At 43.4% G+C, this 22,230-nt stretch overlaps 2 protein-coding genes across 2 annotated transcripts; one reads left to right on the top strand and one right to left on the bottom strand.

Annotated features, from left to right (window-relative positions):
- Positions 1–3,574: 3,574 nt before the first annotated feature.
- Positions 3,575–9,870, top strand: GSDMB (gasdermin B; the record flags this gene model as incomplete). The annotated part of the gene is given in 6 exon segments (XM_081108970.1): positions 3,575–3,814; positions 8,616–8,753; positions 8,927–8,956; positions 8,960–9,065; positions 9,436–9,506; positions 9,841–9,870. Coding segments are annotated over 6 exon segments (615 nt in total).
- A 3,379-nt stretch (positions 9,871–13,249) lies between these two features.
- ZPBP2 (zona pellucida binding protein 2) lies at positions 13,250–20,404 on the bottom strand (the record flags this gene model as incomplete). The annotated part of the gene is made up of 8 exons (XM_081109815.1): positions 13,250–13,344; positions 14,265–14,445; positions 15,955–16,037; positions 16,579–16,797; positions 17,556–17,717; positions 18,592–18,717; positions 20,153–20,218; positions 20,356–20,404. The coding sequence occupies 8 exons, from the start codon at positions 20,402–20,404 to the stop codon at positions 13,250–13,252; spliced, it is 981 nt and encodes a 326-aa protein (XP_080965941.1).
- Between the last annotated feature and the right edge of the window lie 1,826 nt (positions 20,405–22,230).

Here is a 22,230-nt window from a genome sequence, read left to right as displayed (position 1 = left end):
CTGCACCTCCTCCTGGCCTTTGTGTCTTAGAGGATCTTCATGCTTCTTTCCCCCCACGGGTAAGCATGAGTGGGAGGGGCAGAGGTAACCCCCAGGACTTCTAGTTAGGCTCACGTGGCCAGAGAGGGAGTCCTTTAGCAGGGAACTTATCTCTTTGAATTCTTATCTCCAAGGTTCCTAGCTTTTCAGTTTATTCTGAGCAGCAACTGTCTGCTATTCCCAGGACAGGTACAAAGTCCTGGGCAGAGGGAGGAGCTGCCCCTGGCAGCCTGGTCTCCTCTCTGGCCCTGGTCCAGCATCACAGTCCGTGGAGTGGGTGTCAGGAAGAGTACAGGATCTTTACCGAAGTCCACCTACCACCACCTCTGCTGCCCCAGAGTGAGGCTCACACAGCACTGGGAGGAGAAATGCAGCCACTTGGGCTCAGTCCTAGAGGTGGGGTGCCCTGGGAGCTTCCGTGGACCTGCAAGAGTGCAGTCAGGTGAGAGCTTGGGACGCATCAGCAATAATTTGGTTCAAATCCCAGCTCTGCTGCTTACTGGCTTTATGGCCTTGTCAAGTTACTTCTCTGGGCTTCAGATTCTTCCTCTGCTGTATAAAGATAATACTTCTTGCCCTAGCCGGTTTGGCTCAGTGGATAGAACACTGGCCTGCGGACCAAAGGATCCTGGGTTCGATTTCGATCAAGGGCACGCATGTACCTTGGTTGCAAGCTCCTCCCTGGCCTGGGTCCTGGTCGGGGCACATGCAGGAGGCAACCAATCCATGTGTTTCTCTCCCATCGTGTTTCTCTCTGTCTTTACCTCTCTCTTCCACTTTCTCTAAAAATCAATGGAAAAATATCCTCGGGTGAGGATTAACATAACAAAAATAGTGATGCTATGAACTGGTAAATGTGAAAATATCTCTAAAATAAAATAAAAAAGATAATACCTCTTAATGCTTTTGTGAGGATTAGCACAATGCCTGGCATGTAGCAAACACTAAATATGTGGTAGACATATTAGTATTATTATTAATTACTACCATCATCATCTGAAATGTTCTTTCAGAACTGAGGGAGGCAGGGGCCAGAAGACAGGCAGGCTCACGCTGGTGAGTATCTCTGACCAAGGAATTGTCTCTGACCCAGGAGTGGAGCCAGAGGTCCCTCCCCGGGAAAGGAGGGGTGAAGAAGGCAGGTGGCATCGGCCTGAGAGGGCCACATGGGAGCTTGTGTGAGGGGGGCAGCGAGGCTGAGTCCCCCTTTTTGTTTTGTTTTATGTTAATCCTCACCTGAGGATATTTTCCCATTGATTTTTAGAGAGAGTGGAAGAGAGGAGGAGAGACAGAAACATCGATGTGACAGAGATACTTCAATTGCCTGCCTCCCGCGCACACCCCAACTGGGGCTGCAACCGAGGTACACGCTCTTGACTAGAATCGAACCCGAGACCCTTCAGTCCGAGGGCCGATGCTCTATCCACTGAGCCAAACTGGCTAGGGCTGAGTCCTTTATTTATTTATTATTTTATTTATTAATTTATTTTTTCTTTATTGATTAAGGTATTCCATATGTGTCCTTATCCCCCCACTGCCCCCCTACCCCCCCACTCATGCCCTCATCCCCTTGTTGTCTGTGTCCATTGGTTAGGTTTATATGTATTCATACAAGTCCTTCGGTTGATCTCTCCCCCTTACCCTGAGTCGTCCTTTTTGACCCTGCCTGTCTCTGCAGGTGTTAGTTACTGTTGCTCTTTGAGTCATCAGTGTTACCGACCATTGCATGGCATCTGGGTACCTGGTTCTGGTTAGATCACCCTTGTATCCCTAACACAGCCGTAGCCATTGCCTGCTGGCACTTGGTTGATACCACCCATATTCTATTTATTCCAAACTCACTGAATTGCATGGCCTAGTGTGCCTTGTTCGGCACCATTCCCTGGCCCAAACTCACCTAATCAACTAGAATATATATCAGTTAGAGATAAAGCTATACATACGCCAGCTGCTCCCTGTGTTCAAAAGGAGAAAAGGGTTTCTTACCTTTGGCCTTCCCGGCCTCCAGCTCAGCCATAATGTGGCTTATCTAAAGGTCTGATAGGTGGGGCTATCAGCTTTCCAGCTCCTTTCAATTCCCTTGTTATAGCTTCCTCAGACACAGTGGCCAGGAATTACACAGAGATCTTACAAAGGGGATTCTCACAACCTCCATTTCTGGTGAGTAATTGAGGACAGAGGAGAGGTGGGTGGCACCTGACATGGGCCTGTGGGCCCTGGCACACTGCCTTTCCAGACACCCAGAAGAATTCCTAGGTTGGGAGTGAGTTGAGAGCTGGACACCATGATGGGGGCAGGGACAGGAAAGAAAGCCTGGGTGAGCAGGTGCCTGGCCAGCCAGAGGGACTTAAGGGAAGGCGGTCAGAGGAAAGATGGGGAAGTGGAGCCCTGGCCCCAGGAGGGACACCAAGGAGCCCTGAGGAAAGGGAAAGAGATCTTAAAAGAAAGGAGTTGTTGAGTGATTGATGGAAGGGGAGAGAGTAAGAAGTATTTAGAGATAAGAGAGCCCTGAAGTGGTGGGGACAAAGAGCTGCTGCTGAATAGAAACGGGGAGGGAGCAGCTGTGTCAGACTGGACTGGTGACGAGCCTGTGGAGGGTCCCACAGAGCAGGGGAGATAGAGCGGTACAGGGGCCAACTTTAGACCAGGAGAGGATGAAGGGGAGAGTGGGTGGGGGGAGATGCCCCAGATGGAATTGTGGAATTCATTTTAGTTTATCCAGTGTAAGGGGACCCTTCAGAAGGTGGCCTGACACTGAGGAGAGAGGACCTGAAGGTGGGCTGGCCAGGGCGCCCAGCTCCAAGCCCCTCTTGCACTCAATCCCTCCCTTTTGTTTCCTTCTGAGGCCGACTCGTTGGGAAATGGTTGGTTCTTCATGCTTCTTCATGGAAATTATGACTGCCTTGCAGAACATAGCAAGGGAGGGAGGCCCAGGAGTCAGAACCAAAGGAAGAAGTAATCATTTGCCCCTCATTCCTTTCTGGGTCCTCTGCTTATCAACACTGGGGAGAGTCTAGGCCAGGCGTGGGCAAACTTTTTGACTCGAGGGCCACAATGGGTTCTTAAACTGGACCGGAGGGCCGGAACAAAAGCATGGATGGAGTGTTTGTGTGAACTAATATAAATTCAAAGTAAACATCATTACATAAAAGGGTACGGTCTTTTTTTTCAATAGTTTTATTCATTTCAAACGGGCCGGATCCGGCCCGCGGGCCGTAGTTTGCCCACGGCTGGTCTAGGGGATGGAGGGCCTGCCTTCCCGCCCCTCAAGGTCCCTCTGGGCAAGGGGACAGCTATGCTGCGGGAGATGCAGAAAACAGGTCCTACTTTCCATTTAGGGCAATCACTGCTCCATCCTTCCTCCAGAAGGATTCCATGAGGGGCAGAAACAGGGAAGGCAAATAATCCCAAGTCCTGGTTGTCCTAGAACCTTTGGATCTTCCTTGACCCCAAACTGCCTAAGGCAGATTAAAAAACCTGAGCTAGTATCTCCCCAACTGAAATTGGCTTCCTTTTCCCAGTTGGTCCAGGCACAATGCCCAGCGTATTTAAGACAATCACAAGAGCTGTGGTCCAGGAGTTGGATGCTGGAGGCGATATGATTGAAGTCAGAAGCGTCCTTGATGCTGACAAGTTTCATTGTTTCTGTCTGGTGATGGGGATGAATACACGCCTTTACTGCAGAACAGCCCTCACCCTGGAGGACATACTGGAGATTGACGAGGGTGAAGGGCAGTGTGATGAGCTGGATTCTGGGCTTCCTGGTCATTATGAGGTACAGGAGAGATGACCAGCCAGGAAACTTTGCCCCCTCCTACTGCGCCCCACCCTCAACTCCCACTGCCAGCAACCAAGTCAACCAGTCAACAAAGACACTGTAGCATTTGTATGAACACATCCACACACCTCAGTTTAAGAAATGCACAGAAGAGCTGTATGCGAGATGGGAATGGGGAAGTGGAATTTTATTTTATTTTATTTTATTTTTTAATATATTTTATTGATTTTTTTACAGAGAGGAAGGGAGAGGGATAGAGAGTTAGAAACATGGATCAGCTGCCTCCTGCACACCCCCTACTGGGGATGTGTCCATAACCGAGGTACATGCCCTTGACCGGAATCAAACCTGGGACCCTTCCGTCTGCAGGCCGACGCTCTATCCACTGAGCCAAACTGGTTAGGGGTATTTTTCTTTTTTTAAAAAAATATATTTTTATTGATTTCAGAGAGGAAGGGAGAGGGAGAGAGAGAGAAACATCAACGATGAGAGAGAATCATTGATTGGCCTCCTCCTGTATGCCCCACACTGGGGATCAAGCCCACAACCCGGGCATGTGCCCTGACTGGGAATCGAACCCTGACTACCTAGTGCAGTGATGGCGAACCTATGACACGCGTGCCAGAGGTGACACGTGAACTCATTTTTTTGGTTGATTTTTCTTTGTTAAATGGCATTTAAATATATAAAATAAATATCAAAAATATAAGTCTTTGTTTTACTATGGTTGCAAATATCAAAAAATATCTATATGTGACACGGCACCAGAGTTAAGTGAGGGTTTTTCAAAATACTGACATGCCAAACTCAAAAGGTTCGCCATCACTGACCTAGTGCATAGGTCGACGCTCAACCACTGAGCCACACCGGTCGGGCGGAAACTTATTTTTCTTGGAAACTATTCATAAATAGTCTTTATTTCCCAATTTTCCCTTTGTAAATAATTTGTTTTAAAATTAGCTGATGTCTTCTCATGTGCTTACATGTTTATCACTTAAGCGGGTATAGAAATGGAGGTCATTTGCTTAGTGGTTAAGAAAACATGCAGGCTTCAGAGCTGGGGACATGTGGTTTCTAAGCCTGGCTCCACCACTTACCAGCTGGGTGACCTCTGAACAAGTTTGTTTTCTCATCTGTCAACTTGAGCAAGACGGTTGCAAAAATCCAATGAGATAAATTACGTAAATCATTTATCACAGCGCCTGCACAGAGGAACACTCAAAGTTCACCAGGTCATTCTGCTGTGGCGGTCATGATTCTCCCTTCGTGTTCCCCAGAGATCATGACTAAGTAGCTGGTGAGCAGAACTCACCAAGGGCTGGAGGGGGCTCCTAGAGGAGTATGTTCCACCCCCTGCCTCCACACTTAGCTCTTCTTGGGGTTTTCTGGATTTGAGAAGCCCCAGGGTGAGTGTTGTTGAACCCTCACTTGAAGACATGACAGTGTCTCACACCTCACGGAGAGGAGTTTTACAGCTCAGACGACTCGAATGTCGCCCATTTGGGTGTCATCCTGAGATGGCAGACAATTCTGACCGTCCCACTGTACAGTTTTAGAGCACCTGCCATGCCAGGCACTGCTGTCACGTGACCCAGAACGGTGTCCAGGTTACTTGGAGGCGACGGCTGTTTTCATATTGGAGTTTACTAAAGCAACCAAGGTGTTTTGCCACGATCATAAAAATTTGACTAAGTCAGTTTAACTTCCTTAAAGGGAAAGTCTGTTTGCATAAAACTTTCAGAGGCAGAGGTGAAACCAAACTTTAAAAAAAATCCATAGGAATGAAGTGAATTGGTCATTTGAATTGATCTTTAGCAACTTGGCCTGCTCCCTTTTCACGGGGTTATTTTATTTTTTTAACTACATGGTGCCCCTGGTGTTGTTAAAGCATGCGTAGGGGTTGTTTGTTTGTTTGTTTTTATTATCTAAAGTCCACACTTCATTGAGATTATCTTAATTTACCTAATATCCCTTTCCTGTTCCAGGACCCCAGCCAAGATACCACATTACCTTTGGTTGTCATATCTCCTTAGGCTCCTTTTGGCTGTGACAGTGTCTCAGACTTTCCTTGTTTTTGATGATCTTGACAGTTTTAAGGGCATATTGTAGGATGCCTGTCTATTGGAATTTGTCTGATGCCTTTTTCTCGTGGTTAGACTGAGATAATAATGGGTTTTGGGAAGGAAGACCATAGAGGTAGAGCTATTCTCCTTACACTATATCAAGGGTATGGACTATCAAATTGACTTTCACTATTGATGTTTACCTTGGTCACCTGGCTGAGGTAGTGTTCATCATGTCTCCCCTATAAAATTAGTCTTTTATCCCCCTTTCTATGCTGTACTCTTTGTGTGCATAAGGCTTGCTTTTTCTTTTCTCTCTGATAAAGTACATGCAAACTGTTACATTGCTCAAGAAAAAAAAGGGGGGGCTGAGACATTGGTGTCGCACATACAAGACTGATTCCAGGCACTATTTCCACTTCTGTCATGTCTCACCAGTTCCAAATGCGTTTTTCTCTGGAAATTCAGAGATCAGTGTGACCTCTATCCTTCTCTTTCCAGGTTTAAAGGCTGCGTTCCAAGCTGTGACTGTGGTAGACTCAACAGGGGAGTCGACAGTGAAATTGCCCAGGGGAATTAGTCGAAGGGGCCTTCCAAGAGTCCCACAAGCATGACATCACGATGTTGTGGTCCAGGATATCCAGCCATATCTGGATTCCCTCCAGGACAGGTGAGGCTGGAGGTGGGCAGCAGTGGGGAGAAGGAAAAGGAGAAGCCCAAGGGCATCTGAGTGGGGGCAGCCTCACTCCCACCCACTCCTTTACTCAAGCATGCCGTACTCTTCTTCTCCACCTTCAGGAAGCTGTCTCGTTCTCCCAGGATCAGGAAATCTTCTTCTGATGCCCTCAATTCACTCACATCCCTGCTGCCCTCGAGGGTGACTGATTTCTCTGGCTTGAACCAAAACGTACTGGTTTCAAGAGGCCGCTTTCCTCTGTTTTTTTATACTGAGTTGCCCAAATCCATATTTGTGCTTATTTCAGTCTCTGGGTTTACTGCCAGCACTCAGTAAGAGGACAGAGGTGAAACCAAATAAAGCACCCCTGTAGGACATTTTCTGCACAGGAAGTGCCACCACCCCACCCCACCTGGGTGGCTCCAAGTGCCACAGAGTCTGATAGCTGAGGTGCTTCCAAGGGACTTCAAGGACATCACCAGCCTTCCCCTCAGCAGTTGTTTTGGTGCTGCTGGTGGTGGAGTTTTCTTCCTCTGCTGGACTTGTTGGAAACTGTGGAGCAGCTCAGGAAAGGGGGCCCCATGGCTCTCCCGGGTGAGCCCTCCCTGAATGGATGGATGCCTTTGTTTTTCCTTTTTAATTAAAAAGTGAAAGGCTTACAGTGAAATTTTTCTGATCCTTGGAACTACCTCTCCTTACCGTCGTCGTACTGTTAAGGAGGAGTCTTTGGAATTTTTCTAAGGGAGCCCAGTTTTTTTCTAGAAGGCCTGTTTTCTGTTTTTAAAAAAATATATTTTTTATTGATTTCAGAGAGGAAAGGAGAGGGAGAGAGAGATAAAAACATTAATGATGAGAGAGAATCATTGATTGTCTGCCTCCTGCATGCCCCACACTGGGGGATCAAGCCTGCAATCCAGGCATGTGCCCCTACCAGGAATTGAACCATGACTTCCTGGTTTAAAAGTTACAGGTTCAGTCCTGGCAAGGCGTGGCTAGCTCGGAGGAGTGAATCTCTGTTATTCTATGTGCCGGAACAGAAGAGTCGGGAGATAGATCCCAGGCCCTGCTCTGACACGTTTGCTGAGCACTGGCAGCATGCTACACCTTCTCTGGGCTTGTTTCTTTTTCAATCATCTATGCATAGTCCTCTGGCTGCCTATCTCTGAGGATGTGGAAATGGGTCTGCAAATATAGTGCTTGTCATTTACACACAAGGAGGAGGACACAGGCTCCCTGGTATGGGCAGTGAGGGCCCAGAGTCCAGGAATGAAAACTTTCATCACTGGGAAGAGAATATCAACAGGGGGCTGCAGGTGACCTCAATACTCTCTGAGATGACTTTTCCTTTCTTTGCAGAGGAAGATGGTGGTTCATCTTGTTTAGGTAAGGATGGGAGCCAGCTATGTTCAGGGTGGCTGCACCTTTCACCCTTGAGCCCGCTGGCCTCAAGGACTGGAGCTCAGGTGGGGTGGCTGAGTATGTATGTGTGTGGGTTGGGGCGGGGGAGAGTTTGAGGGGAGAAAGGTAGGTCAGGGCCCAAAGCAGGTTTTAGCATTAGTCTGGGGGTTGCATCTGTCTCCTCTAAACAAACACATTGGTTGTGCATAGACATCACCTAGGGGAACTTTAAAAGTAGTGTTGCCCAAGTGCCACCTCCAGAAATTCTGATTTAATTGATCTGGGGGTATGGCCTGGGCATCAGGATTTTTAAAATCACTTCCCAGGTGATTCTCATGTACAGTCAAGGCTAAGAACCACTGCTCTAACTTATTCGAAATCCTCACTACTCTTAGTGTGATCTCAAGACTTCACTTTGAAAGGTAAGGACTCAATAAGCTTTGATTTCCGGGAGGTGGAGAAGAATTTGGGGTTGGTACTAGACTGGGGGTGAGCTAGGGAGATGGAAGTGGGGTCAGCGGGCAGCACTGATGGTGGGTGTTTGAGAAGAAAGGTGCTTCATTTTAACAGGAAAAGATTAGAGGAAGATACAGAAGTGTTCTCCAGAAGAAACATAGACGAAGAGTAGGGTCTTGGTAATGGAGCTTGTTGGGCTGGGTAGGTTGGGTTCTTCACTGCTGCCTCTAGAGGAAAGTCTTTGAACTTGGAGGATTTAAGAAACATGAAGGAGAAGGTGCAGGACACAGTGAGTGGTCTCCGGGATCTGACTGAAGAGGAGCGAGAAGATGTGCTAAGCTACCTCACTCAGTGCCTCACCACAGACGAGGAGCTGAAGGATCTAGATGAAAAAGTAAGAGACCCAAGAAAGAACTTGGGCAGTGAGAGGGAGAAGGCTAGGTGGAGGGCAGCGGACACACTGCAGACAATCTGCTTTAGTGGGATTTGTGCTCATCTCCCATCTCCTGGCCATAGGTGTCTAAAGCCCTGACCTCCGATGAGCTGTAGATGGAGGGCCCAGCAGGTCCTCTCCTGAGTAGCCTTTTTAATGCTGCTGGCATCTTGGTTGAGGCACGCGTAGAAGCCACTCTGGAGTTCCTGGAAGCCTGGAAGGGTGAGGAGGAGTCTGGATGGATGCTGATGTGGAGGACATGCTGAGCAGAGGGGTTTGTGGGGAGCAAATCTTGGCAGGAGGGTGTTACACACTGCCTTTACCTCTTGTGAGGAATAAACCATCACATTTCAGAAACCGGCCATTTCCCCAGACCAGGGGTTGAGGGACTGCCTCCTCTTCCCGCTTGGCACAGTCTCTGACCTCCTGGAGGCTAAGGGGGAAACAGGAGCCACAGCAGGAGCCCATTTGGAAATACTCCAATCTCGCACTCCCAGGAGCTCTCTGGAACCTCTTCTCAGGCTCGTCTTGGGTCTGATCAGATACTGAAGCCCTGTCCCACTATGTGCCTCTCCCTCTTTTTTACCCGCAGAGCTGTCTGAGGAGAAGGAGCTTATGGCTGAGACCCTAAAGAAGGGGACCCTGCCCCTGATGAAGGACCGGGTAAGAGAGTCTGGGCTGAGGGCCAGGCCTTAGTAGAAGTTAATGCCCATGCTTTCAAGGGACCCAGAAGTCCCAGGATTCTGTCCCTCCTGACTTTGTAGTTCTTTGTCAGCTCATGTCCATCAAGCTGGTTTGTGGCATATAGTTTCTGGGACAATTAGGAATGTGCAAGAGAGGGGGTGTGTATAACTGTTAGTCCCAGGAGGCAGTTGGTACCATCTTAAGTGCCAAACTGATTGGTTAGCAGTACCTGTCACTATGCTGAGAGTATCAGGCTCGCCAGGCCCGCAGGAAAGAGGGCCCTGCTGGATGACTGTGTCTGCCGTGGGCTCAGGGTTCAGGAGTGTGGGTGGCCAAGTATTAGCCATTGCTGGTATATTTCTATGTTTCTAGCTTTTACAGTCTGGTGGGTTTCCTTCCAGGTGGAGTCTATCCTGGAGCAGAACTGGGGTGAGCAGCCCTGTGATGTGGGCTGTGCCCTTGAGACGCTCTATGCCCTCTCTGTTGCTGTCTCCATCCTGCTGCAGCTGAGAGGCCTGCCTCTGTGCCTTCCTGTTAGCTCTTTGTTTTTTCAATCCTCACCCGAGAATATTTTTTCCATTACATTCTAGAGAGAGTGGAAGGGAGGGAGCAGGTGAGGAGAGAGAGAGAAACATCAACGTGAGAGACACATTGATTGATTGCCTCCCGCATGTGTCCCTAAGGGGACTGGGGAACCTGCAACCAAGGTATATGCCCTTGATCAGGAATCGAACCCGAGACCCTTTGGTCTGCAGGCTGATGCTGTAACCATTGAGTGAACTTAGCTTTTTAACCATTCTCCCCACACACCTCTGGGTGCTCCCCTCCCAGTCCATCCTCACCCCCACACCTTCCCCAAGTCACCAGAATGAGGTCTTTAGAACAAGCACCTGGCTCTTCTTCGATACATCCCATTCCCCACATGATAATGTACAAAACCAGACTGGATTGTATGCATAGAATTCTGATTAAAAGTGGAAGATTGATCATATTTATTTCCTCTCCTTCTTGAAACTTCACTTAATGACAGTAAAGCAATGGAAAAGACATAAACCCACAAGAATAAAAGGAGTGAGGCAGCAGGTAAGGGATTTCAACATATCTTTGGAAGCTAGAAAGTCATTAAAGGAGTGCAAGCCGGGAGGTGCAGGGCTGAGGGGTGCCTTTTAGTTCTATTTAATATTTCTTAAGACAATGTAATTAAAAGTAAAAGACATATGCTTGTTATAAAGGATTTCAAATATTTCTCAAAGTCAAAGTTGATCCTCTTTTCCATCTAATATACAACCACTATTCACATTTTGGGGTATGTTAACATTTTTCCTGTGCAACAGCTTTTAAAATGGTAATTTAAACATGAAGCTAGCCCTAGCCGGATTGGCTCAGTGGATACAGCGTCAGCCTGCAGACTGAAAGGTCTCGGGTGTGATTCTGGTCAAGGGCACATGCTTAGGTTGTGGACTTGATCCCCAGTTAGGAGGCGTGCAGGAGGCAGCCGATCAATGATTCTCTCTCATCATTGATGTTTCTATCTCTCCCTCTCCCTTCCTCTCTGAAATCCATAAAAATATATTTAAAAAATAAATTAAAAAAATAAACATGAAGCTAGGGTAATATAACATAGATTTATTTGTATCTTTTGAACTAGAGTTATTTTTTCTTTTAAGTCTGCAAAAATATTATATGCAACAGGAATTCTCATAAGTGCTGTTGGGAGTATATATTGGTCAACCACTTTGGAAGACTAACAGTATCTACCAAAACTAAACATATGCCTATGACCCAGCAACTTCACTTCCAAGGTATATACCCGAGAGAAATGAGTGTGCATATTTACCAAAAGACACGCATATACAAAAACGTTAATATAAGAGGCAAGCTAAAAACTCTTCAAATGTCCAATAACATTAGGATGGATACATATATTGTGCTATATTTATACAATAAAAGAGAACAAATTACTACTATACATAACAACATGGATGACTCTCACAGACATAATGCTGAGCAAATGAAAGAACATTGGTTTTTTAAATTTATTGATTTTAGAGAAAGGAAGAGAGAGAGAGAGAGAGAGAGAGAGAGAGAGAGAGAGAGAGAGAGAGAGAGAGAAACATCCATTTGTACTTCCACTTATTTATGCATTCATTGGTTGTTTCTTGTATGTGCTCTGACCTGGGATCGAACCCACAACCTTGGCTTATCAGGACAATGCTTTAACCAACTGAGCTAGGCCAGGGCAAAACACTCAAAAAGCATGTACTTACTGACAAGATATAGAAGCTCAAGCCAAAATATAAGTGAAAAGGAGACCAGGAGGTAAATGAAGTATCAGAACACTAATACAATTTTACCCCAGGTAAAGGGGGCCGAGATCTGCAAATCTGAGTAAGTTGGGGCTCTAGTTTGGCCAGCCTTGTAGTCCAGAAGTCAAGGCCAAGGACCCATCTCCATATTAAACTGGAATCTCATTAAGGTAAGGGTGAACCATCAGTAAACCCACAGCCCTGGCCTCACCTGCAGGAACCTGTGGGGAAGACTTGTGGGATTGAGTGAAGAAGAGGTTTATAAAAAAAGACAAAAGTTTTGAAATATTGTGGCCGTAGGCTAGTCTTTCCACAGAACTTAGCCTGCATTTTCATCATCTGGGTGTTTCAGAGTATCTCAAATTGCAGACTTAGTTTATGAGGGAACAGGATTGGTTGTGCACCCAGATACCTGTCAGAACTAAACACAAATCTTTTCTGGAGGAAGTTATTTTCATTTCCACAGAAAACATTTAAAGGACAAGAGTGGTTCCCAGTAAAAAATAACAAAGCATACAAGGAAATGACACTATGAGCAAGAATAAGCAGAAACAACAAACAGCTCAGACATAGATCCTCATGCATAAACAGACACTTGATATATGGGAGAAGTATCATTACAGATTAGTGGGGAAAGGCTAGACTTTTCCTTTATTTTTTTTACTAGCATTGCAGGAAATGTTAAAGGGAGTGCTTTAAGAAGAAATTGAGAGAGAGGGGAACATATGTCAAGGCTAGACTTTTCAATAAATGGTCCAGGACAATTGGGTAACCACGTGGATAAAAAATGAAATTTGATTCCTACCACCCAGCATATCTAAAAATTCCAGGTATATTTCAGACCTAAATGTGAAAGGCAAAATTATAACTATATTAACATTAAAGACTTTTGTTCAATCAAAGATATAAAGAAGTGCCCTAGCTGGTTTCACTTAGTGGATAGAGCATCAGCCTGCGGACAAAAAAAAAAAAAAGAACTTTTTGCTTCTAAATACAAAAATAATATATATGCCTTTATATTGTATAAGTGATTTCAAGCAAATTAATATATGGAAAGTACAAAGTTTTTATTGTATTATACTTTGCTACTCTTCTTGACCTTAATATAGTCTTAGGCACAGAGCAACAGATTCAGTTTGTAAACAAAACATTTCATTAAAAATCATCCACTAAATACACATTCCTTTGTACAATGGAGATATTAGATTAAATGCCTTCTTAGAAATGCCATGTCAACTATCTTTTTTTTCTTTTTTAGTTTCTAAAATGTATGTTTTCCAACGTTTTGGTCTCATTGAACTTTCTTAATGGAACTATGATGCTCTGGGATGTGAACAAATCTTATGTCCCCCACTTCCACAAGCAAGTAGCCATGCTTTCACCTCTAGTCTTCATATTGCAATTTTTGTTTGAAGTTTATGGACAAAATTTAGCTCCGTAGGCAAGGATGGAAATGCAAGTGTGACAAGTAACATCAGCAGCAGGACTGAAAGTCCCAGGACTACAAACCACTGCAGAGGAAAACACATGGAGTAGATTATTATAATTTCAAGTAGAGGTATTTTATACCAATAGTATAAAGCTGCCTTTAATAACACATCATTTCTAAACCTATGATATATTCAGTAATGTTCTGTCAAGTAAGTTATAGAGAATATTTACGAATTTCAAACATTGTAATTTAATAATTTTAAAGGCAGGAGAAAGTTAGAATCCCATCTTTCCCATTAGTATCAGCATTTTATAGTATCTTCTGCAGTGCCCCATTTATGAGTTCCTATGCCTAATTCTCTTTTTTTAAAAAAAATATATTTTATTGATTTTTTACAGAGAGGAAGGGAGAGAGATAGAGAGTTAGAAACATCGATGAGAGAGAAACATCGATCAGCTGCCTCCTGCACATCCCCCACTGGGGAAGTGCCCGCAACCCAGGTACTTGCCCTTGACCGGAATCGAACCCGGGACCCTTCAGTCCGCAGGCCGACGCTCTATCCACTGAGCCAAACCGGTTTCGGCTGCCTAATTCTCTAGTTCCTAATTCCAATTCTGTTTTCTAGGTAGGACCATTCTGTGTTCCTTCACAGTATAGTAGCTTAAGTCAGAACACTATAGAAATGTTCTGTAATATAAAGGAGTATATTAGGAAGAATTAATACAGATGAAGATAATTATATTTAGAAATTTGGTCTTTGAATTTTTACTTTTCTTTGGTTAAATATGACTTTTTTTGTAAGAGGATTGCTATAAAGATTCAATTCAATTATCTTAAGTGAATTATTAATTTGTTCTTCTGACTAAGTACCCTAAATATTAATATATATATATAAATATATAATTTTTATTACATTTGTTGGAATTGGTTAATAAAATTATATAGGTTTCAGGTATACAATTCTATAATACATCATCTGTAGATATTTATTATAATTACCGCAACAGGTAGCACAATTACTGTGTAGACCTTCATTTTTCCCAAAGCCTGGATGACAGCTATCCATACGTGCCATTTGAAAACTGTGGTCCATAAAATGCATAGCTGGTAGAGTTTTATTATAGCCATGGTAGAAAATAAATGCTTGGCTTCGGAAAAATTCTGCTATTCGATCTCTTGCCTATATTTTAAAATAGCAGTGAGAAATACAATGACTAAACTGTGAAGCAATTTCTCCTCCTGCATCAGAGGCAATGAAACGTACTATCAGCACACTCACGCCATCCATGTTTTACACAAAAGATGAATTCCTGAAAAGTTGTGTTAATACTAAAATTAGCCTTGACCTTATCAACTATTATCAATTCATATGTAAACTGGTTAAGAAAAATTAACTTGAGATTAATAAGCACTTATTTTGAATTACTTGCAGCAAGCATGTCTATTCCATTTTTAGATAATATTTATTATTTCTAATTCCAAAGAACCAAGTAAAATGGAAACTAAATGTTTTCTCTAATCAGCATTATAAACTAATGAATAAATTTTATTTTATTTTTTTAAGCATAGAGTTTAATAAGGACTAATATAAACTCAGTGCTTCCCATAACCCATGCACAATATAAAGGTTATGGGCTCAGGAACTAGACCAGGAGTGTGAAGGGATTTTTTTAGACTATGTCTTTAGCCTCTGAGGATGGCCGAGGAGACAGCTACTATTATGATCACTAGAGGCCCGGTGCATGAATTCGTGCATAGGTGAGGTCCCTCAGCCTGGCCAGATCAGGGCCAATCGGGCCGGCCGGCCAGGGGAAGGGACTTCAAGATGTTGGCCAGCCATGGGAGGTTGGCTGTGGGAGTGCACTGACTACCAGGGGGCAGCTCCTGCATTGAGTGTCTGCTCCCTGGTGGTCAGTGTGCATCATAGCTACTGGCCAGTCATCTGGTCGTCTGGTCATCCGGTCCTAATGGTCACTTAGGCTTTTATATACAGTGGGGCCTTGACTTACAAGTTTAATTCATTCCGTGACAGAGCTCGTAACTCAAATTACTCGTATGTCAAATCAAAAAGTGAATGAGTGAGACATGTGATTCTGGGCTGATGTTGTGGCGTTCACTGTGATGTTCGCTGCGCCAACTAGCGGTGGGGTATCTGAAGCTGGCTCGTAACCCGAATTTTAGCTCGCAACTCAAAGCAAAAAATTGGCCGAGAGACGGCTTGTATCTTGAAAAACTCGTTAATCGGGACACTCGTAAGGCCACACTGTATATAGATCATAGATACAGTTTTGAAAGAACCACTGGTTTAACCTAGGATGACCTGATTGTGAGGTTGTTCTTCTGGCTACTGCTTAGTTAACGTTTGGGGGACAAAAACCATTTTCTGTCACTGAAAAATATATATTAATTTAGGGAGCTATATAATATTCCATATGTACTATTCCAAAACAAAGCATCTTGAAATAGCCAAGACTCACAATCTCAGTATAAATAGCCAAAATCAAAAGTCAATAATACTTTATATTTAAGCTTTTAAAATAAAAGAATAATTTAAGTCTACTTCTGTAGAATGTCTTTATTATCAATAAATATTCACAACATGGAGAAACAGATTTTTGAATTAGTTAGAAAAATTTTAAATAGCTTTATTGACTATTTAAATACGTTCCCCTTATAACGAAATTCTCACCTGGAGAATATTGTGATTAGTGATATCTTCACAGGCTACAGCTTCATTGCATGCACTTTTCCACTGTGGTACCAAAGCACGAACTGGAAAGGAAAAATGACATCTTCACAAAAGGATTCTAAAAAGTTCCAAAAATTCCAATAAAGCTCTAAATACTGAACTCAGTATGAATGGGTGCATGGCTTGAATCTATCTGATCCCAGTAATAAAGTTGCACAAACTAAATTTATGCATTATGATTTTACTCCATCTGGGGGCTAATGGAAGTAACTACAAGGCTTTAAAATAAATAGAAATAAAATAAATGAAAATAAAGTTATTTTGGTTCCTCCCTTTTATTAAGTTCTCCAAAATCCAATATAAAATTCTGTAAAAAGCTATGGTAAATTTTAGCTGCATAGTTAAAAACCATATTTATAAAAATAAGGAACCATATATCACAATTGAAGGTAAATACTGTCATGTGTTAATTTTTTAACCATTAAAGACTAACTATATACTTTAGTGCTTAATAAACATTTAAGGCCTACTATTTGTAAGATAGCTCACATTAATATGGTAATTAGTTTTATAATCTGTCATGGTTCAAGATTAAACTCATAAAATTAAAGAAAAATTTTTTACCTTGAAAGGCTATAAATAATTCAGGTATGATGCCATGTTTTGGAAGTTTGACAAAATGGCATTTATATGATGGTTGTTTGATACGGCAAGACAAATCAGAAATTAAATTATTCAAGATTTTCTTAAGCACTGTAAAAAGCTGTTCATTATATCTTCCTACACAAGATTTTGTGGTAAAACGTACGGCCATCTGATATGAATAATCAGGTTCCCGATAGGCTTAAAGGAAGATGAGAATAAAAACAATTGTGCCTAGCATTAATTATCTGTAACAATTTTCAAATAACATGTAATAGTAAATTCATCAATCTTACAAATCAGCATACACACTTAACAATAAAATGTTTTATCAGTTTGCTCTCATAAAACTATATAAAACTAATAACTAAATGAAAAAAATGTTATTTTCATTTGATATATTATCTACTCAGTACACATAAAAAATGGCTTTGGTGGGCTGGCTATATATATATGTTAACAGTATCAAGGAAAAAATAAGATTGGGGAAGGGTCTTCATTGGCAGAGTGTCATTGTTGTCAGAATAGCCAATAAAAGCGATCATTAATTTGCTTTTATAGGATTAAACATCAGTTTTTAAGATACCTGTCAAAATTATGACAAAGTAGATTGCATACCTAAACAGTGGGAAGTGGGAGGCTGAAAGGGGATAATTTAGTATACACTATCTTGACATTAATTTAAGAGTTTGCCTGGTCAAATAAACCCAGAATACTCTGTAAATCATAATGATTATATAGGGTGTCCCAAAAAATGTATACACACACTTAGAATAATTATAAAGGCAGTGTTTATTAAAATACATTTCATTTTCAAAATTGAGCTATCAGCTGTTAAAGTGCATGTACATTTTTTGGGGATACCCGGGATATGACAGAATCATTTTCACTAAAGAAACCATATACTTAATTCTTATCCAAGCTAAATATATTAAGTTAAAATGTGCCTATATTCTTACCAAACATCATAAAGTCATATCTATTCTTTACCATCTTTTCTTTTTGGGTTTGTACTTTGATAATCTTATAAGAAAGAGTACATGTATAAAGTCCAGATAAAGACTCCAGAAAATCTTTCACCATCAGCTTTCCTGTTTTAGTTATATTTATTCGATAATTTCCTAAACAGAAATAGTAAATTACTTAGTTATTTAATATATAACAATTCAAACATTATTTAGTAAGCTTAGGGTTACAAATAAATACAAAAATGTAAAATTTAATGGACAGTTTTAACTTTAAGAATTCAACAAAATCTTAATTCTGTCATATTACTCTTTGGAGAACTATATGAGATAAGTACAGCTTTGAAATAGGTTTTGGTTTTCTTTAATTCATTTCTTGATGCATCTAATTTCAATTGGTTTATACGAATAATTCAGTAAATAAAATTACACTGCCCTGTAATGCTATACAATTTCTTCACATAAGACATAAATTAATATTATAATCCATGGCACTCTTCTAATATCATGAAAATTACATATTAGATACCTCATCTCCTTGTACAGGTGCTATGAGGATAAATTTTAGGTTTTATAAAATTTTTGAACTAATACAACTCTGGGAAGTGGGGTGTAAAAATTACTGCTTCAGTTTCTACATAAGGAGATAATAAGGCACAGACCAAGATATATGATTTATCTAAGTATGGAGCAAGTGGAATTGCAATTAAAATTCAGCCCAGCTGTTGTAGCTCAGTGGTTGAGCACTGACCTATCAACCAGGAGGTCACAGTTTGATTCCTGGTCAGGGCACATGCCCAGGTTGTGGGCTCAATCCCTAGTGTGGGGCATGCAGGAGGCAGCCAATCAATGATTCTCTCTCATCATTGATGTTTCTATCTCTCTCTCCCTCTCCCTTCCTCTCTAAAACCAATAAAATATATATTTTAAAAAATTAAATTTCAATTTGTTCATTCTAATAAGTGATAGTGCTTTTCTAAAAAAGTGTTCACATCATTAAAAAGGAAGGTATTAAAATCAAATAATTTACCTGTTAATGGCTTTTCATCAGGCCCAATCCATAAGTAGGTAGGGTCCACTGTTTCTTTTTTAGCAAGGTGTATATCCATACAGACAAGGAATGGGCTATTATGGTGTAATTCTACATATATCTTCACTGTGACAAGATAAAATAACATATAACTACAGTATATAGCAAAATTAACTTAATAAGTGCAATACCTACCATTTTGTCCCAAAGATACTCTGATTAGTTCTTTTCAGATTTCACTATTTTTAAAATCAGCGTATCATTCATGATAACATTTAAAATGCTAAAGCCCTTTGTGTTTTTCATAGTTTTTTTTTTAAATCCTCACCCGAGGATATTTTCCCATTGATTATTAGATAGACTGGAAGAGAGAGAGAAATATCATATCGAAGTGAAGAAACACATGGATTGGTTGTCTCCTGCACATCTCTAACCAGAGCCCAGGCAGGGGAGGAGCCTGCAACCGAGGTAGGTGCCCCCCCCCCCCCCCCCCAGTCAAACCAGGGACCCTTCCGCCTGCGCCTGCGCAGACCTTCTATCCATTGAGCCAAGCCGGCTAGGGCTCTTTCTCATAGGTTTTAAAACTCTAGACTACTACTCAATACTTTTCTTTTTCTGTAATATTATAGTTTTGCTTATAAAAATATACACAATAAAATGTACAAATTCAGAACTCACTGCAATCATAATTATTTGAAGGGTTAGTGGAATCAATTTAAAGATCAGAAAAGGACTTGGGCTTGGTTGCGAAACTATTTTAGATGATCATTGTCACCCCTAAAGGAAACTTGATATTTAACTATAAATGTCCTCTAATTGGGAACAATAATTAATCCTATATGGGGCATACTAGGTTGCTTTTCTGCAATTAACCTATTCTGTTTCAGACTTGGTGGAAGCAGCAATAATCTGCTTGGAACCAATGTGGCCCAAGATATAAATTTTAAAGCCTATTGAACGCCGGGTTCTGAACATATAAAGAAGACACTGTCGTACAATTGGGTGGTGTCAGGGAGGTGCAGAGCTCCAAACAACGAGAGATTCCAAACATGAGAAATGCTATGAACCGGCCCAAAGTTATCTAAAGTTAGCCATTTGACTAGCGTTCGGGGGAATGTGGGAAAGTTCCATCACAGCGATAAAGGGCATTTGAGCTGAACCTTAAAAGGTGTTGTAGGAGGAGTTCTAGATAAGAAGGCGGAGCGAGAAGAGTGTTCCAAAGAGAGAGACTTCCAGTCCTGGAAAGGACTCCTCTGAGTGGGCCTGGTGCGTCGCAAAGCAGCAGAGACACCTGGAAATGAGGTGGCATCAGCGAAAGCGATCGGGACCGAATCCTAGTTCCTTATCCTTACGAGATGTGGGGCTGGAGGCCAGGTGACACGACTAAGGCGCAGTAGGGTAGCTGTCAGGACGACGCGAGGCAACCTTCAGCCAGTGCAGCAAAGCCCACGCGAGACGGTCACTAAGCCTTCGCTGCCTTTCCCTCCACGGGAACAACTGTAGCAGGTCCACGGCACCCGGCTCTTCTGCTAGACTGTGCAGGTGACGAGGTCTTTATTACCTGTGTGCACTAGATTGCCATACACGAAGCCTTTCTCAGTGAATTCGGAAAAACGCTGCCATCCCACTGCGGAGGAAAGAAACCACTGACATTTTAGGTCGAAGAGGAGCCAGGGGCTCAGAGTGGGACAGGGCGGGGCAAAGCGAAGGGGGGAGGACAGGCAAGAGGGGAGAGTCCTGGAGGCCGGGCGGGAGGATGCCCACCTCTGGTGAGGTACCAGAGCACCGCGGAGACTAGGACCCACGCTCGCATCGCCTCGCAGGGGCTAGCGTCCCCCAGGGGTGGGCTCCGAGGGGCCTGCAACTTCCTATCTCGGCCCCGCCCAACGCCTCCCCATCCCCCCTCCACTGGGCGGAGCAAACCGCCGGGGTCACGCCCGGGGGCGGGGCGAGAGGGCTCTGGGCACGCGCACTGGAGGCCAGCGCCCCGCCCCCTCGTGCGCGTGCGCACGAGGCCTGCGTCATGTGGAAGCTTCGCGCCTTCCGTCTGGCGCCATTTCTCCCCGCACCCCCCCACCCCCGCGCGCTGGGCGACCTACTTCTCGGAGCAGCTCTTGCCGGAAGGAAAGAGGACGGGAAAAGAACCCCAGGCTTGGAGTGTGGGCCACTTCCTTAGTCTAGGGGCCGAAGAGTTCGATGAGAAGAACACCGCAGGTCCTCAGTATGGCGGTGGGGTAGGGCGGGCTGGGCATGCGGTTATATTAGGCCCCGGGGAAGGGAGAAAGAAGCTTGCGAGAACTTCCTCCTCACAGGGAACGGAGAGCATTTCCTATGTCGTTTTTCTCGTGAACAGTGTCTGAAACCGTGCCACAACCTTTTTCAAAGTCTTAGACTCATTTTGTACCCAACTGCATTTTTCTACCCACGAGACGAAAAAGGTGTTTCCATGCCTTCCCACTCCAGAGGAACGTCTACTCTTCGCTTTCAACTTCCCCAGGGGACAGGCGAGACCGGGCATGCAGATCTGTGCGCTCACCTTGCCCTGAGACATGGGCGCTATGGCCGGGCCAGAGCCCAAAGCCGCTTTCCCTGGGGCGATGGAGAAGGCGAGATCAGAGGGCGGCCAGGCCCGCGCTGGGTCTCCGTGCTTCCTTCCTGGCCGTTCACTCGGGGCCCGAAAGCCGCCTGTGTTGACTGTGTCTTAGCAGCGGGACACCCTCGGTCGTGGTTTTGAGTAGGCTGGTGGGGAGAGAGCCCAAGGTTCAGACAGGGTGCAGAAGGATTATTTTGGGTGAGATCAAGAGGTGGTGTATTTTTTTGTTTTGTTTCTTTCTTTTTTCAGTTTTATTTCCTTCCAGCCGAGTCAGTACTTGGACTGTCTCTGATGGTCCAGGAGCAGCCTTTGTCAGTGATTTCATTTTTAGTCACTGTTAATTTTACTTACATAGCATCAGCCGTGAAATGTGATTCACTGAGTCAGATCCACCCCTGTCAGTTACCCTGTCTAGATTCAGTTTAGCCTCAACTGTTCCTTCTTAAGGTGATGAAAACGAAGACCAATGAGCTTTGATTCCCTAGAAGTTTATCAGAGTTTATTCCTGTTTTTAGTCAAAGTGCGTTATAAACCCAGCGTTTTATTAGCTTCCCAGTTATAAGTAATTGATCCTTGTAAATCCTGTAGGATAAATTTGAATACTATCAGGAGAGACTTAGCCAAATGAATAGTATATTTTTACTGATTTCAGAGAGGAAGGGAGAGGGAGAGAGCGATAGAAACATCAATGATGAGAAAGAATCATTGGGAAAAAAAAAAAAAAAGAATCATTGACTGGCTGCCTCCTGCACACCCCCTGCTGGGGATTAAGCCTGAACCCTGGGCATGTGCCCTTCACTGGAATCGAACCCAGGACCCTTCAGTCCGCAGGCTGACGCTCTAACAACTGAGCCAAACCAGCTAGGGCCAGATTTCCTTATTTTTTAGCTAATGTCCTTTTTCTGCTCAAGGATCCCATCCCGGATCCCACATTACATTTAGTTATCGTGTGTCCTTAGGTTCCTCTTGGCTGAAACAGCTTCTCAGACATTTCTTAATTTTGATGACTTTGACAGTAATAGTTCTGATGACATCGATCTGACCTT

The sequence above is a fragment of the Myotis nattereri genome, assembly GCF_964212035.1.
Source record: "Myotis nattereri genome assembly, chromosome: 16".
Lineage (NCBI taxonomy): Eukaryota > Metazoa > Chordata > Mammalia > Chiroptera > Vespertilionidae > Myotis > Myotis nattereri.
Note: the sequence above shows the minus strand (reverse complement) of the source record. Positions and strands in the feature narration are given on the sequence as shown.